This window comes from Durio zibethinus, chromosome 26 (genome assembly GCF_047325235.1).
Source record: "Durio zibethinus cultivar Kanyao isolate XHJ-2024 chromosome 26, ASM4732523v1, whole genome shotgun sequence".
Classification (NCBI taxonomy): Eukaryota; Viridiplantae; Streptophyta; class Magnoliopsida; order Malvales; family Malvaceae; genus Durio; species Durio zibethinus.
Window position 1 is genome coordinate 18,628,593 of NC_143187.1, and position 18,580 is coordinate 18,647,172.

Below are 18,580 nucleotides of genomic sequence, written 5' to 3' on the forward strand. Positions count from 1 at the left end.
TAGCACTAACCTTTTAATAAATATCATTTGGGTCCTTATCCTTTTACTCACGCCAATTTTATAGTTCTTAGGTCTAGTTTATTTACGTATGCAATAAAAAAACGCTTATTGGTAAGTGAAAAAAGATTCAAACCTTTGCTTTAGAGACCTAACGAATGATAACAACGTCAGGCAAGGGTGTATGGACCACAATGGGAGTATGAGGGAATTTTATTTAATATATATTAAATAAATTTAATTGGCACCAAAACTAAAATTTTTAACTATTTATTATTTTCTTCATCAATCTAATTTTATGTGCTACAATTTAGTAGAAGTTAAAATCTAATTTGTATTTGTTTATTTATTATTATTTATCAATTAATTTTATTATAAACTCTTAAAAATTAAAATCAACAGGCTTCTCGTAGGTGTCAAGTCCAAATTATGTAAATTTAGGGGCATTTGACATTGTTGTCAATTTTGTGTTTTTATGATTTATGTTTTAAAATTTTTTTTTAATTTTTAAGTTATTGAATTTGAAAATATTTTCGGATAAAATATTTTTATTACAAAAATTTGTTGAATTTATGAGAGAAAATTATTAAAAGTTTTAAATTTAAAAATAGCACGGATTTGAATATTTTATTAGAAAATCATTCGATTTTCAAATCTTAAAATTGAGATTGTAACCGACTGGATAACCATTGTCTTTGAAATAACACTGCTAAAAATGTTTTCAAAATGTTGGAGATATTATTTTGGTGTTTTCAATAATTTTTAAAACCTCGTGTAAATGATTGATTTATTTACACGGTTCCAAATTATTTTCATATCCTGGTCGTCTTTGTAACCAAAAATAAATAATAATATCATAAATTTATGAAAATAGATAAATAGTTAAATTATGTCATAAATTATACACAAGTAAAAACTAAAACTTTACATTTTAGTATGAACAAAATTTTCAGATTTTTCCTATAATAATTTTTTAACAAAAGAATTTTTTAAACAATCAAATCATAAATTTGTTTGTAGCACCAACAAATCCAAAATATAAAAATAATAAGCTATTAAATAATGAGCTAAATTCGATTAAAATTTTTATTTATATTGTAATTTTATTATTAATGTAAAAATAATTATATATTAAATGCGTACCTTAATTAAAAATTTAAAATAATTTTTTAAAATCATTAATTTAGATTTTTAAAAAATAAAAAAAAATCCATACATCCCCAAAACTTTTAACTAAATTTAAATAATAAAAATTGAAAACTATTGCATGCTAAATTTTTTGTTTAACATCTATTAGTATAAATCTAACAAGACATTTTCGTATATGTAGGTATCTAATTACATATCAAGTTTATTATTTAAAGAAATTTTACAAAGTAGTATAAGAGTCAGAAGTCAAGACACAAAACTTTGTAATCTGTTATTAGGTTCAAAGTAGAACTCTCGTGCAATAAGTGAACAACAACCATGCTATTGGGCACACTGCACATATGTAAATGGCAACACACTCTTTTTCTTGCCTATAAAAAACCTCATTACTTTTAACTAATTCTACATCTCCAGATTAACACAACAATGGCTTTCTCACGTCATCTCCTCCATATCCTCATCATTCTTTCTCCTTTCCTTCTTCTATGCTCAGCATCTCGCAAATTGCCAAAAGAGCCATCAACAATACAATTTGCACCTGGTTCACCCTCACAATCTTTCCAACCCAGTTTTCCAGGCAACATAAAAACACTGGAAACAGCTGGCGATTCAGTGCTACCAAAATTCCCATTTTTTCAAGACCCAATGCTGCCTCTTCCTGCTCGTCCTATTGGCAGTACTAACTTAACACCAATTTTTCCCTTTCCTAGCTTGCCTTCTCTTCCCGAATTTCCTCCTTTTCCCTTCATCCCCACCACGCCTTTTTCTTCTCCACTAACTCCAACACCTCCAACCATACTCCAAGCTCCCCCAAGAGAGGTTGAGCAGCAGCAGAACCCCTAAATCTCGCATGCAATTATATTAATGTCTCTTTGATCAAATAAATTTCTTTCACATCTGAACATTTAGCTATGTAGGACTACGTGCGTGTATTCTCCTACTAAAGAAGCATACTTTAGTGGAATCTCCTTTCTCTAAAATTGTACTGGCTCAAAAATAAATAAATTTCTTAATTTGTGTTTGAATTAACGGTTGAGCATCCCTATATATTAATCTACAAGTGTGGCAATCATGTATCTATTGCGCTTCCATATATGCCTATATATATAGTTCCATTAAATTAAAAGTTTCTTCAATTTACCTTACAAGTAAGCTGCCATGTTGAATTGATAATAAGAGATTCGACTAGTTATTTAATACTTATGTGTTTCCACTTTCAATCCAGCTAAGCGCTGGAAATTTTCTTACTCTCGTTCCCGCTATATCATCTCTTAACTTCTGTACAGCATCCCACCTGCCATGAACAGCATATATGTTAGAAAGCATGACTCTGTAAGTACTTTTTTTTGGTTCATTTTCCACTAGTTGCTGGGATATAGCTTCTGCCAACTTAGAATTTCCATGAGTGTCACAGCATGATAGCAACGCTCCCCAGATGCCACAGTCAACTGGCTTGGGCAAACACAAGATAAAATTATACGCCTCTTCCAACTCTCCAGCCATACCAAGAAGCTTTACCATGTAAACATAATGCTCTGTTGTAGGTTGAATAGAAAACTCATATATCATCCTCCTGAAAATTTCCCAACCATCATCGAAGAGGCCAGCATGGCAACAAGCAGAAAGGAGGGCAGAGAAGGTCGATTCATCAGGTTCTAGGCTGATCACTAGCATCTCATCAAACATCTTGAATGCCTGGTAAGTAAGTCCATTCAATCCAAGACCCGAAATAAGAGAATTGTAAGATATTATACTTCTTTCCGGCATAATCTCAAAAACTCGGATCCCCAAGCTCACTATTCCACACTTAGAATACATGTCTATCAGAGCAGAAGAAACCATGACATTCGAGTCAAATCCATGTCGAACAACATAACCATGTATCTCACTACCAAACCTTGCATTTGCCGATTGAGCAGTAGCTGCCAGTACAGCAGAGATCAGAATGGGATCAGCTCTTTTACCCTTCTCCATGTTCAGTTTCCTGAAGTAGAACAATGCCTTATCATAATCCCCACATTGAGAATATCCGGTTATCAAAGAAGACCATGCAACTAAATCAGGTTGAAGCAAACTACTAAACACTATATTTGCCGAATCCATGCACTTAAACGTCGAATACAAGCTTACAAGTGAACTTCCCACATGAACAGAACAATCAAAACCACTTTTCAAACAAAAACCATGAATCCCTTGACCAACACTTAACAAGCCCGAATCCACTAACCCTGATATTAGCGCAACCAAAGTATACCCATCTGGCTGCTGACCCATATGCCTCATCCAACTAAACAACATTAACCCTTTATTAGAAAGGCCACGATTTCCATACCCCGAAACCATAGAATTCCACAAAACCAAATCCTTCTCAGGAATCCTATAGAAAAGCTTGCTTGCTTCATCAACAAGGCAGAGCTTTGAATACCCAGTCACAAGTGCACTACCACAGAAGGAATCCAATCCTAACCCAGAGAGAATAACTCTTGTATGTACAATTCTTATCCCATCCAAATCAAAGTTCTCGTAGCAGGCACGTATTACGCAGGCGTACGTGAAGTTATCGGGTTTCGTTTTCGTTCCGAGCATCTTATTGAACAATGACAAGGCGTCGTTGAAGTTGTGGGCTTGAGCATAAGCTCGAATAATGGAATTCCAAAGGAAAACGCTTCTTTGAGGCGTTTCGTCGAACAATTTACGAGCGGAGCAAAGGTCATGATTGAGCGCGTAAAACCTGAGGATTTTGGTGGCGAAAAATGGGTCAAGGGAGAGATGGGTTTTGGAGATTAAAGCGTGGAGTTGTTTGGTCTTAAGAATTGTTTGATGAGGCTTCGAAAGCTCTGATAGAAGTGAATGGACTTGAAAGACCATTGTTTCTTACTTCTTGGCTTTCTATATTTTTCCATGTGGATAAGGTTGCCGCATGCATGGATAAGTAACCCAAAATAAGAGAGAATTACTTCATATTTCCAAATTTTAGAAAGTAATATCTTCATTTATATAAATCTTTTACTTAAAAAAAAAAATTTAATACAACGGTTAAAATAATTTTAAAGAGAAAATTGCAACAAATAATGATAAATATTTTTTATTTGTTTCAGTTATAATAATAAATATTTAATAAAAATAAAATACTAATAATTTTTACAATTATATAAAAAATAAAATTACTTCTTACCCTCAATTTTGTTAGTAAACTACAATGCTACCCCTGCTTCTCCTAGGATTTTTTTTTTAATTTAAAATTTTTTCTTTTTCAATTTTTAGATTTTTACAATTTAAAGAAAAAAATTTTGAAAATCTTATATTTAAAATTTTTTATATGACTGTTTGGGTTAATTGGTTGTAGTTAAAATTTTTTTTAATTTATTAAAAAATCTCAAATCCAATGTCTTTATTTTTTTTTAAGAGACATTTTTTTATAAAATATATAATTAAATTCTAGATATGGTAATTTTTTTAAAAAATTTTGTTATTTTGCAGTGAGTTTTTTAATTGATTTTTGTGTAAGTTATTTTTTCGATTGATTATTGTTTTAATTACATTTTTATTTCCAAATATGGGACTGAGATTTAATGCAATGCTTACTGTTAAGATTTTTTATGCTTATTTTTTTTATTATTTAGGTGTTTGGTTCAATTAATTTTGCAAAACATAAAAAGCTTTGTAATTGCCAATGTCACTTCTTCCCGGCTCTACTTCCCTTCTATTTTTTATTTTGTTTATAATTATAATTAAGTAAATAAAAAATAAATATTTTCAAAAAAAAATTAAATTTTAAAAATACCACATGGCAAATAAAGATTTTTGAAATTTTTTAAAAATAAAATTTAAATTAAAAAATTTTTGACATGTGACAAGCAAAGGGCGTACCACATTCCCTATAGCATGTCATTATACTATATCTCAAGGAATAGTTTTAATATATAATTATAATTATAATTAAATAAATAAAATATTTTAAAAACTTAAAAAAAAAAATTAAAAATGCCATATGGTGGGAAAAAAACTCACATGTCAACATACTAACAATTAACAATGTAAAAGGTTTTTTGAAATTTTTTTGAAAAAATTTTAAATGTTTTTAAAAAATAGCGAATATTTTTTCTTTATTTTTTTAAAATTTCTTTACTTTTTCCATTTTTCATTTATTGTTTATTAATGATCATTTCTGTAAAACAATAAAGAAAATAAAGGTGCTCACGTAATATTTTTATTTTTTTATTTTTTATATTTTTAATTAAATTAATTTTATAATAAAATAAAATATTTAATAAAAATAATAAAATAATTAATATCCGATTGATTTTTATCTACCTCAATTCGATATAAGCATTTTTTATAAAAAATTGATTTCGAATCAATTTGATTAGCTTTTTTAATAAAAATTGAGAACGGATCAAAAAGAATTTTAATCCTCTACTCCAAGTCACCATGAAATATGTATAAAATATATACTTTATTATTTAAACTTAGTATTAAATGGATCCCACATATAAAAATTAAAAAAAAATTATTTTTTATAGTTTATATTTTATGAGAATAAAAGAGCAGTTTAAGTATTGAAGTTCACCTCCATTTTAGTTTTTATTTTTTACTTTTTTTTAAATTAGGTAAAATTAAAATAAAAACGATGAATAAGAATGGCAAAACAAAATTTTTAACTCAAACAAAAAAATAGGACCCACTTTACACCGAATTTTTAAACTTTTTTTAGGGATAAAAATACTATATTTATAAATAATTAAGATGTAATATATACATTAATTCATCTGTCATATAAATTCTGCTTATTTTTATTTTTGTTTCTTCCTCATTGAAGGTGTTAATGTGACATCTTTGTTTTTGCAATTTTTTATATATTTTTTTAAATAAATTTGTTGAAAATTTGATTGAGATGTTCATATGACAACTTAATTTAGTTTCTTTTTTATTTCGTTATTTTATTTTTTTTAATTACATAAATTTTGTAACAAAAAAAATCGAGAGATAAACAAAATAATTTGTATCAATGGGTTTTAATCTAACTCAATCCATAACGAACATTTTTTCTTTTTTTTGTTTTTAAATTTTTTTTCATTTATTATTTTCTTAATTAGACTATTTTTGTTAAATAATATTGTTTTCTTTTTTTCATTTATTATTTTTTAAGTGGATCATTTCTGTAAAACAATCATATTAATAGAAGTACCCACAAAGTATTTTCCTTTTTTTTTAGTATTTATTTATTTATTTATTAGTTAAATTTTATAATAAAATGAGATGATTAATAAAAATGATAAAACAATTAGTTTTGGATAAATTTATATTTGTCTTAAATCAATATGAGCGATTTTATAAAAAAATGATATCAGATCAATTCAAATCTATGTTTTAATAAAAATTTGAGATGAATCAAAAACAGATTTAATCCTCTATTCTAAGCTACTTTGCAGTATATTTAAAGTATATATTTTATTTTTTATTTAATTTTATTTTTATATATATTCATAATTTTTTTATTTAATGCTTGATATTAAGTGAGTCTTCATTAAAAAAAATTAAAAAATTATTTTTGTAATTTATATTTTGTAAAAAAAAAAAAGTTAATTTAAGTATCCAAGTTCACCTCCGTTATGATTTTTTAACTTTTTCTTTCGATCTAGATAAAATTTAAAACAATAATAAATAAAAATAACAAAACAAAAAATTTTGATTTGCGACGACGCACAGACACTTCACCTAATAGTCATGAAATTTCATTTTAATTAGACGAAATTATAATAATTAGGTGCTGTGGTTTCGATTCAGGTGGATTAATTGATTGAATTTGACGTCATTTTTATTGATTTTTAGAATAATTAAAATAAATTATATTATATTCAATTTTAAAACTACCACTGATTAAAGATTTAGATTTAGTTTAACGTTGTTGTTGCAGATAAAAAAATTCAGTTTGAAAAGTATTATAACAAATTGTAAAAAATTATAATTTAAGAATTGATGTAAAAAATTATGATTTGGAATTCCTAAGTATATATTACTATAAAAATGTAAAATATTTAAAAAACATAACCTTGAAAAAAATTAAATTATTTTTATTAAAATAAATAATTAAGTGAATATTTAATATTTTATTTTAAAATTATAAATTTCAAATCTTAACTCGTAAATTAGAGATGTAAATGATATATCAATATTTATAAATTACTTAGATCGATTAAAATAAAATTTAAATTCAGTTCGATTATTATCGAATCGAGCTAGAATTCGAGTAATTTGATTTGTCGATTGAGTCAAATTTAAGTATTTTTATAACTGATTTTAATAGCTCATGAATTTAATCGAATTTTTATATTTTAATTATTTTAATTAATAAAATATCTTGAATTCGATCATAAATAATTATATTTTTATCAAATATAAAAATTAAATTTATTTTTACATATTAATAAAATCTAATTAATCGAACTTGAATAATTCGATTTCTATTTCAAATTAAACTCGAATAAAAAAAATAAAATTTGATTAAATTTAAATCAATTTTTGAATCTCAAATTTAATATTATATGGATTCAAACCCAACCAATTACATCTCTACTCACAACTTTATCTATCTTCCGAATAGCTTTTGTGCAATTATATCTTTCAATTAACTTTGTGTTAGCTCATTAACTTATTAACTCACTTTTAGCTGTAAAAAATGCTTTAAAAATAAACATAATATCTTTAGAAATAGAAATGTAAGTGTAAAATTGCTTTTGCGTCAAAAAATTGCTTTTAACGTGAACATAAATAACGTGTTTAAAATTATTTTGCATTCAAAAGCTTTGTTTTGAAACACAGTTATAATGTTAAACAGGCCTTAATCTCGTAATCGTAGGCCCATGAAGAAGAGACAGGCAGATCCATACATGTCAAGCTGCTAATCCATATTTTGTAGTTTGTAGTCTTAAAACAGCAATGGATTAACATCTGAAACAGCAATTATTGGTAAATTGCAGAATTTTAAAAAAAGAAAAAGGATTGGACTCAAATAAAGATCTAGATTGCATCAACTGCCAACACAACAGTTTGATTCATGTGTTTCACTAGGAAACACTTGATTAAAGAGTTACAAGCCAAGCTAGCAGTCATATATAACTAATCATGGAGGGGGAGGTGTAGCAGAAAGGAAATCAGGGAAGGGAGGAAAACGGAAAGGAGGCAATGGCGGAAGGCTTGGTGTTGGAAATGGGAATGGAGGGAACTGCGGAAGCGGAGGTGCAAATGGCATGTATGGCGGCGATGGAAAGGGAAATGGAAAAGGAAAAGGTGGCAAGTTTTTCATCTCCCCCAAGTTGGTATTTGCTTCTTGTTTCTTTGCCACCACCACTTCCACTTTTCCATTTCCAAGCTGGCGAGGTCGAGCTGCATCACCCTGGATGACCACAATAATCAGAACCAGGCCTAAAAACAACACTCTTCCACAGGTTTTACTGGCCATCTTCACTACTACTGCTACCATGGGAGGCATGCATGCATATATATAGGAAATTGGCAATATTGGATTGAATGAAAGGTGTGGTCCCTCCTCTTGATGGTCGTGCCAGTCAGTCATAAGAAGGGTTATAGGGAGAGCGAAGTTGGCAGTGTTTCAGATTTCGTTTTTTAGTGTGCTTAATTAATTAGTGCAAGAGAATAAATCATCAAAGAAGAAACAAAAAGGAAAAGGATTGAAATGAGTGCCATGATCTGTAAATATGGAATAAAGAGATAAAGTAAACGTAAATGGTGTAAAATTAGACATTTGTGTAACATGCATGGCATGGCAATTGCCACTTCAGTCTAGATATTTGGGGAGCATCATTAGCTTTGCCTGCTGCTTAATCACATTCCAATCCTTTACGCATTCCAACTTGTCAAGAAAAAATTTGAATAAAATTTAATTGATTGTATAATTATTTTAAAAGATATTAAGTATTTCATTTAAAACTAATTAATTATAAATGAAGGAAATTAACTTAAATATATATAAAAGAAGTATGAAATGGTTATGTCATGTTAATATATGTCACTTTAATTCAAATCAGATCATATAATTATATTATTAAAAAAATTAATTATTTATTATAATAAATAATTAATGAATCTATTGAAATAAAGATTTATCATTTAATTTATAGATATTTAAAAAAATATATGATCCCAAACGTAGCAAGGCAAATTCTCCAGTTGATAATTAAAGTAGGGCAAAGGGCATTAATCAGCCAATTAGGGAGACATAATGGCCGTAATTGGTTGACAAATGTCAATGGGTTCATAGTATAATTTCACAAAGGTATTTTATTGACATAGAAAAGAATAGGAAACTACATTTGATACAACATCCATCCTCAACCTTCTCAACCATGTGCAAGTGTCGAGGGCCTAGGCTCAAGCTCTAGCCTGTCCTGACTTGGACTCAAGCATGATAGAACAGTTAAAAGAGCACTGATAGGCTTTTATCCGACTGAATGCAGAAAAAAGAAAGAAAAACAACATAATAGAGAGACCTCTTGCAAGGATGGGCATTGCTCTAAAACACAGCCGCCAAAGCTGGGCATTTTCATGGCCAATTAGGCTTTCCGCCACCATTATCTTCTTAACAATAGTACCTGTGAGACAATCGAGACGCATGAACTGTAAGAGGATGCACCTTTAAGGCTTTAACTTACAACAATTGATGAGGGCTAAAAGAGATATATCCAAGTTTTGATCTTAATTCATGTATATATCATCAATTTGCAAAAGTACTTACCCGTAATTGACCTTACAAAGTTACAAGCTCCCAATCCTCTTTCGACATATCAAGAAATTCAACGACACCATCTTCAAACATGACCTGCAACAATATACAAGCACTTGCATATGATCATGATACTTTAAAAAAACGAGCACGGAAAAGAATTTCTTACCAAGTGCTTCTTCGAATACTTGTCAAATTGTTTAATAATCCCAAAGGACCTGAAAATTTTGAGTCGGAATAATAAAATTTATAACAATGTGTACAAACAGGAGCTATCAGGATCAGGAACTACAACACTTAACAAAAAACAAAAGAAAACAATAAAACGCAACAAAAGTAATTCAGCCAAAATGAATTCATGATACAGTCAAAGAAGCAATTAAAAAAACTTAGCCAACTTAAGAACACTTTCAACGAGTCCTTGTTCCACAACCTTATTACCATCATAGAGGAGCAAAATATAAAGGAAAAGAACAGAACTACTGAATTTTGTTTTTAATCAACATACAACACTAACAAGAGACTATCTCAGAATCATGAAGAACTAGTCCAGGTAATCTAGAACACTGTGAAACACTCTTGTTGCATGTTATGTGGAGAACCATGACAACAAAAAGGTAGGAAATCAAATTGATAATGCACTGAGTAAATAATTAATATAACTAAACGAAAATAAGGGGAAAATGTTAACATTTTACTTTAAAAAAAAAAAGAAAGTGTTATTTCTTAAAAAATAAAAGAAAGCGAGGACAAACACATCCTATAAGAATCAAACAACCAAAATCCTCCAAAAATGAAGTTAAGCATATTTGACTTTCATCATTATATCATCATTTATTCAAAAAAGAAATCTTTCATAAGTAGCTGTCACATAAATAACTACAACAACAACAACATACTAAGCCTTATATCTCATACTCTAAACATTTGATAAAAAAGAGATCTTTAATATGTACCTGTCATTCATTGGACGAGATATTTTTATTACTTCACCAATGCAGCACCGCAAGCATATCTGTCGTCGCTTATGAGCATGCCGAGAAGTTCCTGAAATTAAGTGCCAGCTTCAAACATTTGATTGACTTGAATACAAAGTATTTACTATAAAAACAGGATAAATGACAATTCACTTACCAACCGGTAGACCTCCATTCTGGTTAATCCAATAAAAAATAGAACAATTAGTTCAAATTTTTGCCAAAATCCACAGTATGCAAATGATACACAAATAAGTAAGAAATCAGTGATTTTAACCATCTAGAACCAAAATGCAAATGATAAAATTAAATTATAACCACAAAGTATATAGAAAAGGCATGTTTGAAACATATCTTGCATTCTTGATAGTGTCAAACAGCCTCTTATTACATACATCTTTTCCAAATAACACAGCCTTCAATGTAGGAGAGGATACTGCCACCTGGCATGCTACTAGCTTTAGTGCAGCATCTGATGACATCTTTGGCTTGCTAGGTTTGACCCCCAGTTTTTGCCTGCAGCCAGCCGCACCACAGTGACAATCTTGATCTGCACCAAATTGGACAAACCTGCTAAATTTGTTAGATTGTACTTAGACTACAAGTTTCAAAGGAACCAATGCCAGCGGCTTCAGCATTTAATATGGCAAAGGATCAATTGAGAACATCAGGTTTTATTATCAGTACAGAACACAGGCCACAAACATAATTTTTTGTATATTTGGAGAGTCAAGCAAGTACTCATACTGATAATCATAAGTCAGATGCTCGCCCTTTTTTATATCCCGCATTGCAAATATGCCAATCCTTGTTTCACCATCAATTATCCTAAGAAAGGTAAAATAAACAAAATCTGTAAGATTATAATATCACCTAATATCAACACAAGTCCAGTAACAAGGGTAGGTAGAGAACCATTTTTGCATCTCAGTATTGGGGCAGCAACTATGGTTTATATATCTGGATTTGTTCCCCTTGTATGTGGCATCAATTACCATATCACGATTGATTTCACATAAGTAGAAGTTGGTTTCTCCACGATGCTTCATGTTCCAAAGCCTCTCCTCACATGTCTTGTCATCAATAACTACATTGACAAAAGACTACTCAAAAGGATAATACATAAAATAGGGATAACAACTTCAGTGGAAAGGGCATAAGTTATGTACCTTCCCCCACATATTCTATTACGAACTCTCCATGCTTAATATCTTCATCTGTCACAATGCCCGCCCCACATTTCTCGGTCTACAAGTATTGCCTCGTTTAACTTCACATTTCAAAGTGTAAATACAACTAACAATAATGGAGAGTGACTGGTCTCCAACAAAATGCACAGTTTGTCTTTAGGCACATGGACACAAGATTTTTTACTAAAAGTTTCATGTCAACAAATCTGTCTAATAAATGATTATTTGCAACCTTAGCAATTATTTGCAAGACATCAATGCTAGGCTCACAGTTCCTTTCTACTTTCTTAACTAAATGGTCTCTCATGCATATTTCTACAGATCCTAAAGGGTTTCAATCCTTGCAATAAAGAAAGGAATATTACTTCCTTTTAGACAATGGAAAGAATCCTTGTCCGATAAAAACTTCAACATAACACACAGATTTAATCAAGATAATATAAAAAATTCAAACAACTATACCTGAACTAATTTCAATTTTTTGATAGGTCGGTGTTGGAATGGCTTATTGAGGCATGAACTCCCACAGCTGCAGCCTGAGGAGCAACTAGACAATAGCATCCTGCATGAAGCAATGAAATCACGTACACAACTCCATAATGCTTGTAAAGAGTAAGCAGATATGCCAAAATAAAATGCATAATGCATAATGAATTACCAAACGGCATGTAGTCTTCCCACCTAATATTCTATTTGATTTGGCAAATTCAATTCGTTTATCTAAAGCTCCAATTAGCATATTAATAGTGACCATGATAGTGAAGGTAACCATGACATCATTTTTTCAGAAAATAATAGTTTTAACAGAATTGACTGGGTATTTTCTCAGTTTCTTTTTTTCTTTTTCGCTCTTGATCCTCTCGATCCTTTGCCAATACAGCAGATTAGGTTGATGTCCATAACGACCACAAAGCGAAAAAAGAGTTATCTACATACTACATATTTATAAGAACCATAAAGTTTCAAACTGCTCTCCCATGGAAGCTGTCACCAAAAAAATGTCATCATCACTTCCCAAACTCTATCTAACTGCTGCGAAAAGTTCCTGCAACCTTGACCATAGCCACTGTCCCTAGTTTATACCATAATGATAACCCTAAGCAGAAATTTTCCCCTAACTTAACCTACCAAAAATCCATAAAGCCAGATTTCACAAACCTCACACATGCTATAATGTAAAGAAAGGTATATAAGGAAAAGATAACATCATCTTCTAATGCCAAATTTTTTTCCATAACTTTGTTATGCTGACTTGGGGTTCTAGTCCAACTATAACAAACCATTTAAGGCTCAAAATAAAATTCACTTCAATAAAATTCCGATAAATCAAAGTAACATGTGACCAGCCCAAAAAAGAATGAAACATGTTCTCTAAAATCCAAAAAAATTATCACTTATAATGTAGAGCAACCACGAATTGTGATCAATCAAGACAAATCTTACCCACAGTGGCAATCTCTGCCGCACACAGAAGAACCTGGTGATGAAGTGCAAGAACAAAAAATGCCATCATCCTCAAGACGCCTTTTAATCTTCTTTGTGAGATATATGTCTTAATTTGTTAAACAAACAAAATCAAAAGCATATGGACATTAATACTTGAGAGGCAAATCAAATCTCTTAGTAAACAAAATGGAAAGTACAAGATAAAAGGAATGAGGGTATTCTTAAACCACGAATGGAAAAGCAATTAAATATTATAATGATTGGATTCCTAAGCATATATGAAACTGAATGCCATCTTGGTAAAATAGGCCATTCAATGATCAAACATGAAATATGGATTACAACAATTACAAAGTTATGTGAAAAGGATACTGCGCCTTATTAAGGTGTAGGATGTAGGCTTCCACTTATTAAACCAATCTGGCAGCTCAAAATCAACTGGATTTCCAATTTGCTTCATCAACTTACCGAATGCATAGCCAATGTGACTGCAATCAGAACTCTGATAAACAGGGAAAATCCAATAAGAAACTCATTTCATCTTGAAAAAAAAAATCTAAACAATATAATAGCCGAAAACCAGATCACACACTTTCATGATGTTTTATCAAAAAAAAAAACCCTAAGCTAAAATTAAATTATCATCCAATCCCTTATCCTTTTATTGCAATCAATTAAGCCCTCAAATATCTATTTTCATCTGATAGAGCCCTTGATTGGACAGAACTTGATCAGGTGGGTGACATGCCATTAACCAATTTTTGTCCAATCAAGGGGTCAATTTAGTAAAAATAGATGCTCAAGGCCTAGCTGTGCACTGGTTAGGAGAATTGAGTCTCTAGATCTAGCAGAGATCAAAATATCTAGAGGTAGACCACGAAAGATATTGATGCAAGTAATAAAAAAACGATATGATAGTTAAGGAATTAGATGAAAAGGTGGTTGTTGATAGAAATGAGTGGCGCAAGAGGATTCAAACTACAACCTAATTTGATTATCTTATTTGGTTTTTCATACAGCCGACCCTAGAATATGGGATATAAGGCTTAGTGTGTTGTTGTTATTGTTGTAGATGTTCAAGGGCTCAATTGAGTGGAAATAGATGTTCTAGGGCTCCATTGATTGCAATGAGACAAAAGGGGCTTGGATGATGATTTAATTTTAGTTCAGAGGCCTTTTTAAAGTTAAGTCTTACATAAAGATATGGCCATCCAACCTAAATGTGAAAATTAGTGTTTTAATAGGTATAAGTATAACTTCGCACAACAAAAGGTAAGAGAAAAACCAAATTAAATTACAGTGCTTCGAAATCCAACAGAAAATTAGATATAACAGTAGAAAAGGTACAGAATCACAACATACTGACTATGTTAAACACAAGAAAAGATAAGAATCAAACATCATAACTGTATTATAATACAAACTGGTAAGTTTTTTTTTTTTTCTTTCAACAATACAACCTGATAAGTTATTCTTGAAAATAACAAGAAAAAGCAAAAATTTTCCTGAGAAAGGAAATCCGAAGAAAATGTAAAATGTGAAGATGCTAAAAATCAAAATAAAAATCAGAAACAGAAGAGCGAAAAGACGTAGAGGAAAAATTGAATGAGAAACATGTCAGACATCATAAGAATCTCATATACAAGAATAATAATTTTAAAAAAAAAAAGAAGAAGCAAAAGTAGTAGAATCCATGCGAGCCATAGCAGGTAAGGCAAACCTTTTTTGTAGCAGGCATGGCCTCAAGTATCTTAACCACAAAGGATATCTGACAACAAATGCCTACACAACCAAGATGAGAAGTCAGTACTCAATGGCAGAACAAAGTTGAAAAAACAAATGCTAAGATTTTACAATTCCCAAAACAGTTGGTCTGCAAAAAAAAGAGTAGATGTTTGGGCTTCTAAAAGAACAAATCAAAGTATAACCATAAGGCAATATAAATTGGACTCTCCGCCATAGATAAGATGAAAAGAAACAGGACAGAAGAAGGAAGAAGAAGAGGTAAAGGAAGAGGTGAAATCGGTAGCGAGAGCAGAGAGTACTCACCTGAAGAGAAGGAGAAAAGAAATTACAAAAATGAAGGACGGAGAGACAGATCTTCAGATGATTTAGTATCACAGTTGCTACAGACTCTAAAGCGCCGTCGTTTTGGCTTTTAGGGGCATACAGGAGTAGTATTTGTTAGGATAGCGTGTACATTCGTACTACTGCCGATTATCCCATAAGATTTTAATCTTAGGGACTTTTAAATGCCTTTTTTTTTACATTGCTTTTTATTTTTTATAAACAAAATTATTTACAATATTTTTTATAAAATTTCAAATAATCATTACTTTTAAAAAATTATAATACTTTTTAAAAATACATTTTCGAAAGTCAAAACAGTACTTCTTTTAAAAGTGGATGCGTGAAATTTTATAAAAAATTATAAAAAAAATTTATTAGAATTATTTATAAATAAGTGTAATAAAAAATTATTATTAAAAATCATAAATTTAAAAATTAATAAAAAATTAATTTTATCATTTTGATTTTAAAAAATAAAATTTGATGAGATTTTAATTAAATATTTTATTTCTTAATATTATAAAATATTATTAAATAATTATCAAATTTGATCAATTTATAAATATTGAATCTCCTTAAAATTGTATAAGTAATACTAATGAATACTATATAATTTTATTAAAAATTTAATATGTTAATTATAAAAATTTATCGTGATAAATAGATGAAGAGATTTATTTAAAAAGTTCAATTTAATTAACATTATTATAAAATTTTAATAATGGATAAAAAAATATTTATTAAAAAATGATAAATTTAAAATTTATAAAAAATTATATTTATTATTTTATCTTTAATTTAATTAAGATCTCATAAGATATTATTCTTTTTCTAGGATAAAAATAATAAAAATAACTTTTTTATTAATTTTAAAATTATTATTTTTTAGTAATAAATTTTTATTACACTGATTTATAAATAATTTTAATAATTTTTTTTGTAATTTTTTAATAAAATTTTACTTTTAACACTTTCAAAAATGTTATAACACATCTCAAAAATAAGATATCGAAAAGTGTTATGATTTTTTAAAAATATATTTTTAAAATTTATACTAAAACTTGTGAAAATAAGGAATTTAATTAATTTTACTTATAAAATATATATATATATATAGAGGGTGTATAGATAAAAAATAAAAGTGCATTTAGAAGTCCCTTTAATCTTTATCGTTAAAAACAAGTATTTTCTTATATTAAGTTTAAAATATTTATTTTCAAATTGATATATTTTTAAACGTATTTCGGTAATAAAAATACCTTAAGTCATTTAAGGATCATATCATTTTTTAAAAGAAAAATAATTTCAATATGTTTTTTTTTAATCAACTCTACCCATATTTGAAAAATATAAAAGTTCTTAATAAAATTTTAAGCAAAATCTTGATAAACAATTAAACATTAACGCTAAATCAATATGGCCCTTTTATAACTATATGAAAACCTAAGTAAGAAATGCAAGAAACATGTTTTGCCCATTTACTCATGTCAACATTCCATGGGGCATTCAAACATCCACGTCTAGTTACCACGTTATCTTTACTGAAGGAACTGGTTTGTCTTTGTCGAAGAGAGGACTCGCCTAACATTTCAATGACGTTTCATCAAGTCATCATTACTCGCCTAACATTTCAATGATCAGGTTATCATTTTAAAACTAAATATTTAACTTACAATCAGTGATGACAACGGATCAAATTGATGAATTTTTATTTATTTCGAATTTAATCTGATTTTAAATATATAAAATTTAAATTTAATTTAATCTGATAAATTTTTTATTATTTTTATATTTAAATTCGATTCGATTTGATATTATGTTAAATCGTATCAGATCGATCTGAAATTAATAAAATATTATTTTTAATATAAATATAAAATTAAATATATATATATATAAATAAATAATTAAAAAAATAATTTTTTTATGTATATCGAGTCGAGTTTACCTAAAATCCGACTTCAAATTTTTTTATACCACCCGACTCCATCCGATACTCGATTAAAAAAAAAAAACGATTATAAAAGATCGAATCGAGTCAGAATCCGTCGATTTTAAATTTTTTTTATTTTTTTTACCTTCAATTTATCTAAAATTATTATATGCTATCTATGTATGTTTAAAATTATTAAATATAACTCACAATCACTCATGTGATGTGAATTTTTATTGAACTTTACTTATATTTTTAATCAATTATCAATTATCTTAATTAAAATATTATCTTTTATTTCATACTTAATGCAAGGAAGAAGTTCAAATACTTAAAAGGCAAAACACAATTGAGCGCATATCGAAGAACTCACCCTGACCCCGTGTTTTTTGGCTATAGGTTCAAACCGTCTTACTTTCAATAACATTTCACCAGCTTTTTCTAACTAAGAGACCAAAAATGTTACGAGCAAAACATATTAAAATTCGATTCCAACAACAAGGTGAAAGCTTTCGTTTTCAATCTTAGCCACTTTCTACTTTGATTTGTGTTTTTTTATTGAATTTGTATTCAATAAAACACAAAAAGCTAGTCTTGATTATTACAAAATGTTTTTTATATAAAAAAAAACATTTGTAATAATCAAATGTGGAGGCTGGATAATGAAAAAGAAGAAAAACTCTCATCAGAATCATTCTATATTAAAAAAAAAAAAAGAAAATTGCACATTAGGGAGAGAATCAAGAAAGCAATATATAAATCTAGGAAAAAAAGAAAAAAGCAAAACCGTTGGATCAAGAATTTTGGGGAGGGAGAATGAAGTTGTAGAACAAAATTCAAGAGATTTTTCTTTGTGGAAGACAAATGAGATAAGAGTTGGGTGATATCATATTTTCACTAGCATCCAGGTTATGCTAGTAAAAAAAAAAAAAATTTAAATTAATTGACGTATCATTAAAATTAATATTTAAAAATTCAAAAAAAATTTGATGTATAATTTCTTTTTAACCAAATATGTAATAGGATAAAGCGTTCAAGAGTAAATTAAAAACACAAAAAAATAAAATTTAAAAAT

The 18,580-nt window shown here is 28.8% G+C and overlaps 2 protein-coding genes across 2 annotated transcripts; both read right to left on the bottom strand.

Annotated features, from left to right (window-relative positions):
- Positions 1 to 1,294: 1,294 nt before the first annotated feature.
- Positions 1,295 to 4,099, bottom strand: LOC111275390 (Tetratricopeptide repeat (TPR)-like superfamily protein). Its single transcript, XM_022860751.2, has one exon. It carries the CDS (start codon positions 4,012 to 4,014, stop codon positions 2,347 to 2,349), a length of 1,668 nt encoding a protein of 555 aa, XP_022716486.2. The 5' UTR covers positions 4,015 to 4,099; the 3' UTR covers positions 1,295 to 2,346.
- A 5,317-nt stretch (positions 4,100 to 9,416) lies between these two features.
- On the bottom strand, positions 9,417 to 15,623 carry ASHH3 (histone-lysine N-methyltransferase ASHH3). Its single transcript, XM_022860754.2, has 14 exons — positions 15,552 to 15,623; positions 15,223 to 15,284; positions 13,875 to 14,004; positions 13,500 to 13,608; positions 12,519 to 12,618; positions 12,036 to 12,114; positions 11,782 to 11,953; positions 11,614 to 11,694; positions 11,262 to 11,436; positions 11,024 to 11,042; positions 10,846 to 10,936; positions 10,059 to 10,107; positions 9,902 to 9,985; positions 9,417 to 9,758 (listed from the first exon to the last, which is right to left on the bottom strand). Exons 2-13 carry the CDS (start codon positions 15,238 to 15,240, stop codon positions 9,914 to 9,916), a joined length of 1,095 nt encoding a protein of 364 aa, XP_022716489.2. The 5' UTR covers positions 15,241 to 15,284; positions 15,552 to 15,623; the 3' UTR covers positions 9,417 to 9,758; positions 9,902 to 9,913.
- Positions 15,624 to 18,580: the final 2,957 nt, after the last annotated feature.